The 16,425-nt window shown below is 31.6% G+C and overlaps 1 protein-coding gene across 6 annotated transcripts; it reads right to left on the bottom strand.

The window, feature by feature from the left end:
- Window positions 1–4,987: 4,987 nt before the first annotated feature.
- Window positions 4,988–11,196, bottom strand: LOC132640970 (uncharacterized). 6 transcript variants are annotated; one of them, XM_060357824.1, is made up of 8 exons: window positions 10,896–11,196; window positions 9,749–9,800; window positions 8,397–8,667; window positions 8,201–8,295; window positions 6,634–6,820; window positions 6,430–6,526; window positions 5,933–6,015; window positions 4,988–5,308 (listed from the first exon to the last, which is right to left on the bottom strand). In XM_060357824.1, the coding sequence occupies exons 2-8, from the start codon at window positions 9,794–9,796 to the stop codon at window positions 5,301–5,303; spliced, it is 789 nt and encodes a 262-aa protein (XP_060213807.1). In that variant the 5' UTR covers window positions 9,797–9,800; window positions 10,896–11,196; the 3' UTR covers window positions 4,988–5,300. The 6 variants fall into 6 exon arrangements, with proteins under 6 accessions (XP_060213807.1, XP_060213783.1, XP_060213790.1 ...); XM_060357800.1 differs by lacking the exon at window positions 10,896–11,196 and adding an exon at window positions 10,145–10,551; XM_060357807.1 differs by lacking the exon at window positions 10,896–11,196 and adding an exon at window positions 10,145–10,550 and having other exon boundaries at window positions 6,634–6,784; window positions 9,749–9,809.
- Window positions 11,197–16,425: the final 5,229 nt, after the last annotated feature.

Raw genomic sequence — 16,425 nt, 5'->3', positions numbered from 1 at the left:
TCTTGTCGTGTGCTGTCAGAATTGGTGATGACACGTTTCAAAAAAAAAAAAGAATCTATAAAAAACGTGAATAAGTTTTTTTTTAATAAATATTTTTATATTTTTTAACAATATATTTTTTATCCTTACAAAGGTACGGAGGGGTAAGGTGCGTCTACCTCTCCAGACCCACATGTGATAAATTGTTGTGATTATTATATTTATATGTTAAGAAAATATTCTGAAAATATAATATATAAACATTATAAAATTTAATTTATTTTTTAATAGTTATTTCGCTTCGAACAATTATATTTTAACATACACATATATACTTTATATAGGGGTTAAGTATGTAAACTTTTCGTTATATAAGATTTTATGTGTGATTTTAAAATATAGGTGTATCCGAAACTGAATTAAGATTATACAAATATTGTGTAATTAACCCAAAAATTAAAGAAGGACGTGCATAATTTGTAATTAAAAATGGACATGCATAATTAAAATAAAGTAATACATTTGAAGAGAAAAAAACCCTTTGTTTCTTACTTTTAAGTTAACCATCACTTATATTCTTTTACTTCCTGCATCCCCATCCTTCCATCAAATATTCTGCTTTTTTCTAGATATCCGGGTTCAAATATCCATAAATTCGTTGTTTGCTTACTGACTTCATATATATAATTCAGAAAACACTAATTTTCTCGAAGCTTCTTGTTCATGTCTCTCATCAAAAGGTGATTTGCATGTAATGTAGGTTTAACCGTTTTAGAACCATCAATGATTGGTGAACCGACAAATCCATTTGCAACCCCTTTGGAAATATTACCTGAATGATATTTCTTTCCTGTATTTCAAATACTTCGTGCAGTGCCCAATAAATTATTGGGGGTTCTTTTAATGGTTTCAGTACCTGCAAGATTATAAACAGTACCTCATTAGAGAATGTTAATAAATTTCAAAATTCATTTCTCTATTCAGTAGTGACAACTGTCTTTTTAATTGGTACCGCTAAGATCGGAGTTAGTCAAACTTTTTGGCCTTGGTGTCTTCTCATTAGCAAGACCAAGACCAAAGTAGTCGAAGATAGGGTTGTCAAAACCACTAAAATCATAACATAAAAATGCATTGTACCCACAAAAATTCTTAAGTCCAAACATAGTTAAAATGTTATGGACTTCCAAAAATTCTTGAATTTCCAACTCAACCCAAAAACAACTAAGACATTCTAGAGCTTACTACTTAGTATTATCTTGTTATTTTGATTCTTTTGGCTAAATAGCTTGATAGACACCTGTAGTTGCACGATATTGCATTCCAGTCTGGATTTTTCATTTAGACTCATGAACATGCTTAAAATCACTTTTTTAAACCCAAAAATCTTGTGCATCATGCTAAATACATTAATATTAACATCAGATAAAAAAAATTAAAAAAATTAATTACGTACTTATATAACAAGAAGATGACTAATGGTGGTTTGTTGGTTTTGAGTAGTCTGAGTCAGTTATGTAATTTGACGAGCGATGCCCCTTGTAGAATCAAGGCATCATTGTATTTGTTGTTGAAGTGATCTTCTCTTTGTATCTACGTGTTTCTTAAAAATATCTCTCCAAATGTGGTTTACTGAATTGCTCCAATAATATTCTAAATCTATTTGTCCTTGCTATTGGAAATAATAGAGTCCAATAGCATCCATTGCATCCCCTCTTCCTACTAGCCTTGCATGCACAACATATATTCCTAGCTAGTTGTTGAAAATTTGATGGTAATATATGTAATTGACTCTTATAAATCTTACTAGCGGAGTGGCCAATGGCGGATTCAGAATTTTCACTCAGGGGTTCGTAAAAAATAACAAAAGCTAAATATAAAGAATAATGTTGTCTCTGGGAATCGAACGTAGGACACTAGAAATAATTTTGAACACCCTGAACAATATGAGCTAATCTTTTACATTTGTTCAGGATATTCAAAAGTTAATATATGTACATAAACACAAAAAATCTACTCTATATATACAATGTAATTTTTTGCCAGAATGTTCACACCCTCTAAATACACCCCTGGGAGTATACCTGTTAACCGGTTCCAACCGGAACCGGACCGGGAACCGGTTAGGAAACCGGCCGGTTCCGGTTTAACCGGTTCCGGTTTACCGGTTTTAAAGTCCAAACCGGAACCGGTCCGGTTTGGATTGCTTAAAATGTTTTTTTTTTTGTTTTTTGTATTATATATATATATATATATATATATATATATATATATATATATATATATATATATTATAGTATTTATTTGTATATTGTAGCTATATTTTCATATGTTATATAACTTTATAATTAAAGTTTAAATATTTACTGACTAACAGCCTAACAGCAAGTCAGCAATACAGAATAGTGCTTTTCGTATACATATATATGTATAACTTACATATACTTATATATATATACTAAATATATGTATAACTTAATATATATACTATACATACTTATATATATGTACTATATACTATATATACTTATATATATGTGTATAACTTAATATATATACTAAACTATACATATACATATCTACTATACATACTATATATACTTAATATATATACTATATATACTTATATATGTTTAAGTATACTATATAACTTAATATACTTACAAGTATATTCTTAGTATATTTTAGGTATATTCATAACTTAACATATATGTACTTAATATATATATGTTATATATTTATATATAATATATACTATATATACTTATATACTATATATACTTATATATGTTTAAGTATACTTATATAGTATATATTATATATAAATATGTATAGTATATACTATATACTTAATATATATACTATATACTATATATACTTACTTATATACTATATATACTATTTTTTCTATATATACTATACATATATATGTTTAAGTATACTATATAACTTAATATACGTACCAGTATATTCTTAGTATATTTTAGGTATATTCATAACTTAACATATATATACTTAATATATATATGTTATATATTTATATATAATAAATACTATATATACTATATATACTTATATATGTGTATATACTTATATAGTATATATTATATATAAATATGTATAGTATATATACATATATACTTAATATATATACTATATATATTTATATATAATATATACTATATAAGTATATATACTTAATATATATATGTTATATATTTATATATAATATATACTTTTTTTTTTAATTTTTAACCGGTTTAACCGGTCCGGTTCCGGTTTCCAAAATATTGGAACCGGACCGGTAAACCAATACACGGTTAACCGGTTATACCTGTTCCGGTTCCGATTCCGGTTTAACCGGTCCGGTCACCGGTTAAAACCGGTTAAATGAAACCGGTTGCCAGGCATACCTGGGAGTGGCCCGTGCCAACACGGAGGAAATATGAAGGTTTGCTATGTTCAAAAACATTTGCTAGCTTTTACTCTTTTCCACTGTTATTTTTTTTTTTTTTTATAACTTTAGATATTCTTTGTTCAATGTCGTCTTAAATGACATAGATATATAAAATTAACACCCTCTTCATATTTTTTTTTTCATCCGGTGTTCGTTACATGCATTGTGAGACCCGAATAAATCTGAATTCGCATCGAAAAGTTTCACATTAGGGAAAGAAATTCTCTCTGACAAAGCCGATATAATGTCATAACGCTCAAACTTAAAACCATTGGGTAAAGATGGAGTATTATTACTCTACCATTATTCTTGTTGACCCATTTTTCAAGAGTGTCGTAGGGTGTAAGTGAAAGGGAAACGTAAATAATATTCAAATTAATTTGTTTATTATGTATTCTTTCCTAATGTTATCCTGTAATGTGTTATAGTAGGATAAAATTATAGTAGGAACCAAACGGATCTTGCGAGAAATCCAAATTTATCCAGAAAAGGGCAATTATAAATCTCAGTTCCTCAAGGTTTAAAATTAATTAAAGAAGACACTTGTAGCAAAAACTATATAAACCTTTGGAAAACAGAGTTAATGTTGATTTCGGATTACAGGCGGAGTACACGAAGAATTCTAGATGATCAATTGAAAGCCACATATGAAATTTGTTCAATATCATGATTTTATTAGGAAAAAATGGCGTCGTCCTCCAGTGAGCAATGGATTTGGATACACATGTTAATCTTCATTCTATGGATTCTTGCTCTTCTTATATGTATGGCTATTTTGTTCAAAATTTATTCTGTCAAATCTTTATTGCCCTTTACCTTTTCCGTAAGACATTAAGCAGGCATGTTGAAACCACCCTTTCTTATAAATATAAATATTTCCTCTTCTGTATTCACACTTTCTGCAATTATTTTCCTTACTTGTTCTCGACTTATTTCTTCTTCCTTCTCCCTCTAGTTTTAGATGTGTTTATTATGTTGATATACGAGTAGCTATGTTGCTCTATAGTTTCTTGTCTCTTGATATTTACGAGTATCTGTTGGTTTATAATAGCTTATTTACCTTCATTGTTTTCATTTTCATAACTGCTTGGATTTGTTTGCCCGTATCTGACCTTTCTTAGCCGAGGGTCTTCCGGAAACAGCCTCCCTACCTAAGGTGGGAGTAAGGTCTGCGTACACTCTATCCTTTCCAGACCCCACGCTGTGGGATTCACTGGGTATGTTGCTGTTATTGTTGTTGTTCATAGAGAAACAAACTTAGGTATTTTAAAATCCAACGGTCAATATTATCAACTAAAGTCGCTTTTTTCTACAACCAAACAATAAGTTCTGTTTTATATCTCAAGGTTTGATAATTTATTTATAATTAAAATTTTCTTAGTATATTATTTTAACATTTTTACGATTTCTAGATTTGTATGGAAGAAGTTTCCACGGGAAGTTTGTTATGTTTTTCAATTACACATCATACTTGATTAACATCAAAAACTTTATGGGGGTGATGAAAGGAGAAGTTAGAGATCTGCTTATAGTTAGTGACCACACAGAGCAATCTTTCTCACCCTATATAGTTTTACTGTCATTATCACAATTCACAGCTTTGCTCCAATTCACTAATACCCCCATAAGTTCCTGTAGTTTTCGCAAGAAGAGAATCTCCTGAAGATGCATCTCTAACTAGTTATAAAACACAATGTCACAACAATAGTTAAAACAGGGGTATTTGTTAAAGGTTTGACGCCCCCCATTTTTGGATGAAATCTTGGAGTAGTATAAATATATAAGATGAAGCTGGCTGCATGTTGTAAATTGTGAGAAGTGTACCAACGCCGTTGTCCGAGAAAAAATCAATCCACCTGCAAGTGTTTCATTGGCCTGAAAACAAAAATGTGAAAAGCAACTCAAATTGGTTCTCTACAAACTTTAGCTGCAGAATCAGTTTATGCAAATGAAAAACTTGAGAGGTTTGGTGTGATCAGTTGGACCGTCATCAAGGTATTATAGAAGGATGCTGTATCCTAAATTACCAAATAGATACACCACTACAACAGTTTGGGAAAGTCCACTAAAAGCAATTCAAAATTTCTCGCTTTTTTGCACCTTTAAAGGAGATTGATTTCTGAATTCAAGTTCTTAATAAACCAAATCTGAACATAAGATATGCTATAGACATAATTTGCTTCCTTTCTCTAATGTGTTAAAGGAGAGACGTGCACCCGAGGAGCTAGAAGGTTACGGACAGGTTTGTCCAAACCCAATAGCTTTAGTCCAAACCATGTATTTGTATTAAGAAATCCACTAAATATGTACAAAAGTTAAATTCTTAACCCAGTTACTAGCAGCTGATGCCGCTACCCTAGAATTAAGAACCCATAAAATTTAAATCCAACTCCGCCTCTTGTCAGACGAGAGGTTCAGGGGTGACAGGCAAAAATACCAAGGTAGGTTCTGGAAAGGTGACAGCAGGAGCATTCACAGGTATAGAAATGTCATACTTACCATAGTTTTGATGCACCTTTGTGAATTTGTGGATGGCTTTTATAAGGGAACCAAATTTCATGGACTTCAAGGGCCCCATATGTCTGCATTCAAAAAAGAATGAACTCAGATCCAAAATCCCTTGTAACCTGTCCTAGAGGTAGTGCATGCTTAGGATGCATTTGCAAATTTCTAACCAAGATTCGACCACAAGGGAAAAGACGAAAAACAAATTCAAATGAGGACCATCTTTTAACTAGGCCTGTAAGAGAGCATCTTGTACCCTCGCTATCTGTTTTATTGTTTAATGACTACGGGTAATCAATAACAAGAATGTCATAAATACGAGCTACAAAATAAGCAAAAAATGCTATACCGCAGTAACAGTACCTAACTAGAACCAAAACAAATAAGATTCGAAATAAAACTTAATTTCCTAAGCCAAAGCATTATCTAGAGAGCCTATCATGCCATGGATGATAAAAAAATGCTAAGTGTTTCTGTATGAATGTACTTACACAATCTCAGTGTACCGGATTCTCCATGCCGGAAAACCCGTGTGACATCTCACAGGACCGTAAACTAATAAAAGATCAGGTTCCGGTCCCACATAACCTGTAGAATTGATAATTTATCCACGTTTATACAAAGCTACTAAAATGAAAAATCCATATTGATGAATACATCATGCAAACAGGGGAAATGAAGATAAATGAACAGACCTACTGCTTGTAGCGCCTCAGACATGTCAGACTCTGTAAAATTCGGCTTTTCTGGTTTTGCGGTGGCATAATGCTTGGCAAAAAGTAAATTAGCTGCTTTGGCCACAGCAGGTTTTGAATCAGCAAAAGAGACAAACTCCAGATCCATATGCTTGTGGCACAGAAGGGTATCGGCAAAGGAAACATGCTGCAGTCATTAGTGCAATATTATGTATATTTAACTCTAAACTGAGACCTTAAAGGCATTTGCAGTAAACCATATCAACTTATTATAAAAATATTTTATTTGATCCTATCACTTAGTTATGTGGCTCTTTTCACTTCATATCCAGTATTTTCAGGTGTGTTTGGCTCTCTGTCACTTCCCATTCAATGTTTCAGGTCTTCAGCGCTCCCCTTTTTTTTTTTTTTGGCTAAAGATTTTTATTCTATAAAATTGGTTACAAAGAGCTAAATTCTAAAGAGCAAAAAATGACAATTTTAACTGGGACAAAGTTAGAGGTCAATCACATAAAGCCCAACTAGTAAAAGTTAACTTTCTTATGTACAAATAATCTCTTCCCCTTAACTTTCTTGTGTACAAATAATCTCTTCCCCTCCACCCCCTAACCCCACCTCAATATAACCAAAAAAGGAGGAAACTAACATAAAAATTATATAGAAAATCTGAACTTATTTTGTTTGTCATTTCTCATTCTTCTTTTCAAAGTCCAGGTTCATAGTCCATTATAGTTGTAATACAGCACCAGTGACGATTCATGAGTTCATATTGGCATCAAACTAGCATTCGCTAAAAAGAAAAGAAATGTGATTTGAAAGAAATTTTGATAACTGTCCTAGGCGTGTCTGATGATAAGACTTCACAGACACTCTAGGATTAGAGAAGATAAAATGTACTGAATGAAGGAAAAGGGTTTTGAAGGTCTTTGTTTTTCTCCCACCTTCCTATTTTATGTGATATAATGAAATTATTAGTGGATAAAGTCTTCTGAGTAGGTTACCAGTATTGAAGTAGATAGAGATATCTTTAAAAATAATATATCCTAGTCCAGAAAACGTATAAACATGTCATTGACTCATTGTCTAGGGGAAAAAATTGTACACCCACCCCTTTCCTAAATGCCTGTGTGCTTTTCGAGAGTCAACAGCCTAATTTTCTGAAATGAGAAAATTTCTACTCATAGTATCGTTTATATAGTTTTTCAATCTCTAACTTCCCAAATGACGAATTTATCTTGTCAATTTTTTTATTCCAAAGCTGTCAAATGATTTGTAGAATTCAAGGAAATCATGGGATGGATGAAGTAGTCTCACTATCTTCCATTAATAAGATACCTCACAGATATAATTTCTGACAATAAGTCAAATCTTTTCCGGCATAGCTCAAGCTAGAGCGCATGTCACATAGATTTGCAAGTGGTTCCTGTCAGGATTTAATTCCCAACAAGAATGACGCTTCACATGAATAGACCAGGACTTAAAGAAAATGAAAATAAAGGTAAATATGTACCGAAATGCAAAAAGTAACATAAGACATAAGTCCAAAACTAGAGGAACCTGAAAATACCTCAAGCAAGGTTCCATGACCCGATCCTTCTACATTGGCTTTCTGGGACTTGTTTAATCCTTCTATAATAGCTTCCTGTGACTTTTTCAGCACTCCTACAATAAGCAACAACTGTGGGAATCATATTTTTAGCAGTCTTGTAGATGCATCAAGAAGAATATGAACAAGCTGGTGATTATATTTTTGACAACCTTACCTTCTCTATCATAGAGGCAGATACTTTTTATACCAATAGATGCAAGCCAACGCAATAATTCTAGAACTTTTGAAGTTTGGCGAGCTTCTTCACTCTCAATCACAACAGCCAGGTAGCGCACTTTACTAATGTTAACGGCATTGTAACTCTTTCGCAGCCCACTAGAAATAAGGGCATTCTCCATCATACGTGCTATGCCCAATACAGAGTACCAAATGTTGATGATCAAGTGTAAGATGAGCCAGATCAAATGAAGTCCAAGGTTACCACACTGAAAAAAAGGTCCAAAACAAAAAGTAAGCTAATATATAGATATTAAGAAAAATAAAAAGTGTGCTCCTTCTAGAAAAGAAGGATTTTTTAACCTATAATTCCCCTAGAAGCTGATAGCCTAATCACCCAAGAGGTTAAGAGAATGACTAAGGAAAGGGACTACTCCCTCAGTCCCAATCTAAGTGTCTTACTTTCCTTTTTGGTCTGTCTCAAAAAAAATGCCTCTTTCTATATTTAGTAAGTTGACAATTCAAACATCCTACATGGCAAGTTTATAACTACAAGATTCAAAGACATTTTAGTACATTATACAAATCTTTAATTTAGGACCATAAGATTCAAAAGTTTCTATTTCTTAAACTCCGTGCCTAGTCAAACTAAGACACTTAAATTGGGGAAGTACTACTTTAGCAATATTGCTTTGTAAATTAAAGAGCTCAGAAGCATGACATGTAGCTTTTCAGTTCATAACATTCCTCATTGCTTATAGGAAACTGCAAACATTAGGAGGGCAGGGTTGTGTCCTTAGTAAATGGAGTAGATTCAGCCACAATATGATGCCACTGATCCATTTGTAAATCATTTCTTTCATGTTTTACTGCTAATCTCAAAGAACGTAAATGCACAACTTTGTAAAACAAGGAATTTGTTTAGTGTGACTAAAGATACCCAAAAACTAAACTCAATCAGGTTGAAGCTCAAAGGTTAGCATCCATTCCCAGAACATTTGCCTTTAGGGTGGTGTGAAGGTGGGGTGAGGATACAGTGATGGATAATGTAGGATCTGAAATCATATTTTTACAACAAAAAACTAAATAAAATTTTCACAATATAACTCATTTGTTGAGGATCCATAGGAAGCACTACATATTTTTTAAGGTATACAAGTAACCTTTAGTATGCCTGTGTCCTCTAGTCCTATCAAGATTCTTCATACTTACAAATTGAGCTAGACTAGGATATATGTATCTACTTATATATAAGACATTCAACGCAAGTACTTTGAATTATTCTCCAAGAGATAACTTGAATCAACATCAATGGGACAGGAACATTAACCAAAATTATGATGGGCTTACCACAGATGTCCAGCTTAAAATCTTCTGCACCTCATTCCCCAAACCCATTGATCTGCAAAAACTTCATTAAAAAAAAAAAAAAAAAAAATTGCTGCAAGTTACCACACAAACTAGAAACAACAATTATCAACAATCACACATACAAGAAAAATAGAGCAAAAGTTTGTACTATCTGACATTGATTTTAACCCAAACAAGAAAAAAGAAAAAAAAACACCATAATAAGATGCAAAGTATCAAACTTTAGCAATTTGGCTTAAAAAAAAAACCTAACTTTGAATTATTTTCCTCATAATAAAATAAAACCCAGACGAAGAAAACTCACAAAATAGTGAAAAGGGTGTTTGAAATCCACAAAAGTCTAGCTGTATTTTAGAGGGGCAATGAGAGTAATACCTATATTTGTTCCTAAAAGGAAGGAAGTATTGGGAGCATGATTTGAAGTCAGTAGTTGTTTTTCTACACACACACAGAAATACTCGGACGAAGCCGTCGTCTAACTTGATGAAATTTGTACACACTTCTAATTTATTAATATTATTGTTTTCCATAGGCAACTGCTTGGCTCTCCTACTTCTTTCAATTAAAAAAAAAATCTATAGTTTTGTGGGAAGAAGAGAAAATGTTCAAAATGTCACTTAAATTGATCTCAAAAGCAAGGAAAGCTATGTATCTTTTTTTCTCAACTAGTATTTGTAGCGCGGTCATTATATTCTGAAAAACTAATATTGTAATTCTTAAAAAAAATATATAGAATTATTTTGCGAAAAGAATTTGTGAAAATATTATAGACTAAGTATGAAAAATTCACTCTAAATTGGTACATGTAAATTTCAATAAGAAAATCATATATAAAACCCCAACATTTTTTTAGTGGCGGAGAACACTTTCAAAATAAGAGAAATTTCAGATAAGATGAGGAAAAAATAATGTGATAAAAATTTTGCATCCAAAAGTATGTAGACCTTTAGTGCAATATATATATGATGATAATAATTAGAAAAATATTCATAAAAATATTTAAAAACATATTGGCCAAGGAAAACATACTGGCTAAGGAAAATTCACTGAAAATTTAAAAAAAGTGAGCTAACATAAAAATAATACAAAAATGTCAAGAAAATAGTATAATGAACAAAGTTTTTACATGAATATGGAGGGGAGATAACTAAAGTTGCCTTCACATTTGTAAGCCCCAAAGGTTTGAAAACATAAATATAAAACAATTCATATCAATATTCAAACTAATCAACACCAAAAAATATATGAATAGATTTTCTTTCCGCCTCTATCCTCATATTATCGCCCCTTTTTTTTCTTTGTTGTATTATCGCCCCCTCTTTTTTTTCCTTTGTTGTCCATCGGGAAGTTTGCACAGATCCAACACCAACTTATCTAATTTTTGTATTGCCAAAAAATTACTTCAACTTGATAAAAATAAAGTAAAAAAATTAGTATATATTAAGAAACTCGTAAAATGGATGGAATGTGATGTCCAAAGACAGGACGTCAAGCCTATTTATAGTGGATAGGGAAAATATGAGGATGAGGGGAAGAATTAATCCTCCACTATCACCACATTCAAGAATATATTAAAAGCATTAATTTGCTTCATATGTATAACCGTGTCCATTTCTTTCATTCTAATTAATTTGCTTTGTTAAGAAATAAGACTTTTTTTTTTTAATTTTCCAATCTAGCATATAAAATTTTAAAATCTATATATATATATATATATATATATATATATAAAAAAGGAGATTAGTCTATCTTAATATTAAGCCAAGTATATATATAAAAGGAGAGTAGTCTAACTTAATATTAAGCCAAGTGGCGTAATATGAACAAGTCACTTTGCAACAAATTCTATTTGCATTAATTATTAAAGAAGTTATTAATTGTAGTTCAAAATATTACCTAATTTAATAATCATCTACTACTACTACTAATAATAATAATAATAATAATAATAATAATTAATAATAATAATGAACTCACGTAATAGACTCATACGATATTATCAACACATCATAGTAGTAGTTGTTAATAATAATAATGAACTCACCTAATATACTCATACGATATTATCAACACATAGTAGTAGAGTTGTTAATATTATAATTATAATAATAATAATAATAATAATAATAATAATAATAATAATAATAATATCTATATCTATATCTATATTGTAATAAAAGGAGGACAGTCTAGCTTAATATTAAGCCAAGTGCCGTACTATGAACAAGCCACTTGGCAACAAATTCTATTTGTATCAATTCTAAAAAGAAATTAATTGACATTATTAAATGAACTCACCTAATTTGGTATATTGATTGGAGAAAATTATTAATTGATATTCTTGGATTCTAATTTATAGTCAACAATGCTCCTTTAAATGGTAAGATATAATATTGTCCTTTATTACTTTCTGCAATTAAGATAAATTCAAGCCCATATGAAGAGCACCCGTACGATTAAATTGAATGCAATATCAAAATTAAAATGTATCAAAAAATCATGATTGAAATTAATTTGTTTAATATTTTCACTTTAAAATGTTACCGTGTAAGTAATCTATTAGGAATATAGAAAATGATAAGTCTAAACGAAATTGAGATATCAACAATTAGATTTTATCACCTTTCTTATTAATAATAGAACGAATCAATATTAGCATAATTAGCAGGAAAAAAAAATATAATGCTACTTTGAATTTTAAACCAAGTTCATACTATATATAGATGTAAAACAATTTAAACTTAAAATAAATAAATAAAAAATAGGATTTGAATTAAATTGAAAGACAATTATCTTTTTTAAACTAATCAAATGATTATCCTTTCTAAAAGTAAAAAAATGGAACACATCAAAGTTTTTTTGGTACTTCCCTTTAAGAAGAAGATTTTTTTTTTTCAAGCTAGGGTAGTAACAAAATCAAATCGACAAGTTTTATGGCTCTTATGAACTAAACTTTATAAATAAATATCGATTTCCTTTTCTATATTTCTCTTTCTATGTAGAGAAAATATTCTAATACAAATATTTGAACTGAAATAAAAAAATTGAATTTGAATTAAAAGTTAAAACATGTGCAATTCAAATATCATCATATAAGGAATATTAGAATTTTTTTCCCCCCGTAGATTGGGTTATCTTTGTAATGAATTTATAATGCAATAAAAATTTAAAATTGATTATACCCCCTAAAATTTAGGTAACTGATTATAAATTCTAAAATGTTTAATTCAAATTCTGAATTTGAAGTAGTTAGCCATATATTTCAGTGGAAAATTGGTTAAAATATTATCTCCTTTTTCGGTTTTTCTCTATTTATATATTTTTTTTATTTTGCATTCTCTCTTATTAATCGCTATATCTTATTTAAATAAATAATTAAAAAAACAATCACTAATTAGAAAAAACAATCACTGATTCGAGAAAAATTAAAAGGCCTAGCGACGGAGTTTTCGTTGCTGAATCCGTCGCTACATAAAAATAAAATTTGTCGCGCCTCTTCTGTTGCTAAATCTGTAGTGAAATTTAAGGCGCCAAAATTTCGCTCTAATCATTAGTGACGAAACTCAGTTTTCGTTGCTAATCCGTCGCTATATAATGAAAAAAAAAATAGTTGCTTTTCTCGCAACAAAATGAGCAATCCGTAGCTAACCCGTCGTTAATTAGCGACAGAATATGGGCCGTCGCTAATATTCCGTCACTAAACGCTGATTTTTTAGTAGATTTAAGGAGAACTTCATTAAGAAGAATTTGATTGGAAGTTACAAAAATGATGAAGCAGGCACATAAATAGGGTATGAAATAATAGAATATCAATCAATAATGATACATAATTATGGTATATTTATTTTTGTGCAAATTATTAAGCAAAAAAAGGGTGATAAATTTCTGGAGTCGTTCTATTTATGCCATCAATCAACTCTCCAAACATCCTCCTTGCTTTTGCTTTTCATTGCTTAAAATTTTCAGTGTTTATAATATGTATTACATGTGTAGTTTCTTGATTTTATGTTGTTTTGCTGTAACACCCCGTAAACTTGAACTAGGTGTGAATTTGTAAAAATCTAGTGTTAAGATGATTTTTTATCTATATGAATCCATTCTTGATGAATTTGGGTGGAAGATTGTCATTTTGAAGTCAAACCAACTATTGAAGTTCTTAAGGCCTCTTAAATTCGCCTAAGTTTTGGTAGGTCTGTCTTCTGGGCGATTTTCATAAAAATGTGTTGCGAATTTGGAAAAACTTACTTGATGAAAGTTGTAGATCTTTGAAATAGCTTTCCAACGGTAGGTCGCCCAGCCCAAACAAAGTTGCGTCCAAAAAGTTATGCCCGTTTTACTGAAGCCTGTCTTCGCTGAAAATTTTGCCTATGTTACGGTGAGACGTTACGGACCGTAACACACGTTACGGACCGTAACATGAACCGTAACGTCTCAAAAATTTCCAGAAACTCTCTGGAAATTTCCACTAAGGGACGGTCCGTCCTTTGGGGGCGTCCTTTGGCCCGTTTTCACCAGAAAAATATAAATAAGACATTTGTTTTGTTTATTCCTCCACTTCCTAAACAACCCTAAGGACGAAAATCATTCCCCCAAGTCTTCAAATCAAAGGTAAGGGCATCCTTAACATTACTAATTCATTCTAAAATCAAACCCATAATTCTTAACATGATTTTTGTGACCAAAACCTAGAGTTTGCAACATAATTCTTCCCAAAGTGATTCAAGCTAGGGTTTGGGTGTTCTTCATTAGAAAAGTGATTTGTTAAACCTTGTTTAACAAATTAAGGTATGTCTCTCTTTTAAAAACCTTATTATGAATATGTCTTTTTCTCGAAAGTTCTTTATTGAATAAAAAGGGTGAACTTCTCATACAAAACCCTAATGTATGTCTCTTTAAAAATAAAATCCTTTTTGAATATAAAGGTAATTTGTATGTCTCTTTTAAAGAAAATTCTTTTGACTATGAAGGTGATTTGTATGTCTAGATTTTCTCAAAATCTTCCTTGAAATATGTCTATATTCCAAAAATCATTTTTTCAACTATGTCTACTTGTGAAGTACGCTTATGTTGTGAAAGCATGAATTGTATTATAGAATCCTTCCTTGATTGTTTGTATAAGTTATAACTCTTGTTTGGTGGAATTTATTCTGGAATTAAAGATGATTTCTTTTAGACAAGGTCATGCGTGTGTAGGGTCAAGCCCGCATCGAACCTAATACGAACTATACTACTTTGTGAAACTCGCTTTTCCCATTATTGGATGATTGAACTTAATCTTCTAAAGGTTGGACCTTAAACTTGTTTTGTTGTTGAATGGGTTTCTTGAACTTGAAATTGAATAAGAGATTTGAATAAAGATTCTAAATCGGTTATGACTTGAAATGCCTCCATTTTGAGATGATGACTTGAGAAGTGAGATTCGGCTCTAAGCCATGATTGATGATTCGATAATATGTCATGATTTGTATTTTGTTGGTGTTTGGGCCTGTATGGGCAAGCTGTGCTAATCCAGAGGACGATTAGCCGTTATGGATCCTAACGTATCGATACGAGTATTGCTGTGCTAGTCTAGAGGACGATTAGCCTCTGTATCTTCCTAGACCTGAGTATCTATTGTTGTGCTAGTCCAGAGGACGATTAGCCTCCGTATCTTCCTAGACCGGAGTACCTATTGCTGTGCTAGTCCAGAGGACGACTAGCCTCCGTTGCTTCCTAGCCCGGAGTATCTATTGTTGTGCTAGTCCAGAGGATGATTAGCCTCTGTGGTTTCCTAACCCGGAGTATCGATTGATTGATTAGTTTGCCTATGAGTGGCTTGTTTCGTATCTTGTTGCCTGTGAGTGGCTTATGGTGATATTGAATTCATAAGTGAAATGCTTGGCATGGTAAATGGTAAGGAGTTAAGTTAATATGTCTTTTGTTGTTGGATTCTTTCATGACTCTTAAATGTTGCTGACTTACGTTATTCCTGGGTTTGAATTGTGATTTTCATTAATATCATTTTATTAATTTTATTCATCATATCTTATTTGTAACTATTGCCCCTTAGACACTCACTGAGTACGAAGTACTCAGGCATGCCATTGTTGTTTTTATGGTATGTTAGGTAACGGAGAAGAGCAGGTTCTTAACACTTCAGGCGCTTAGGAAGGACTTACTGTTGCTGCTGATTTGGTGAGCCCACACGTTCATTCGTGGGACACCCTATTTCTTTGTTTGTTCATTATTAGTTTTTCGGGCTGCGTCCCAATGAGTCAAACTATTATTCCTATATCTTAGAAGCTCCATAGTATACATTCTTGTGGGTAGTTGTTGAGTTATTGATTAACTCTCGGGCACGTTATTACGTTTGACTAAGTATTGGATGAATAAAGACTTCCGCTGATTTAATTCATATATTCATGATTTGTTATACTTATTTTATAAACTGTTGGAGGCGAATATTGAACCTGATGGGTTCAAGTGTCATTATTGCACGGTTTAGGTTCTTCCGATGTTGTTCATGACGTCGGATGCCGGTCACGTCTAGGGTGGGGTTTTGGGGCGTGACATTTGCATAATTATGATATAAAGGTGATTGACTTTCTTGATCTTTTTCTTTTTTATCCTTTCAACACCAGGTTTTGGTAGAGTAGGAGATCAAGAATGTTGATGAG

This window comes from Lycium barbarum, chromosome 1 (assembly GCF_019175385.1).
Source record: "Lycium barbarum isolate Lr01 chromosome 1, ASM1917538v2, whole genome shotgun sequence".
NCBI classification, from domain to species: Eukaryota; Viridiplantae; Streptophyta; class Magnoliopsida; order Solanales; family Solanaceae; genus Lycium; species Lycium barbarum.
Note: the sequence above shows the minus strand (reverse complement) of the source record. Positions and strands in the feature narration are given on the sequence as shown.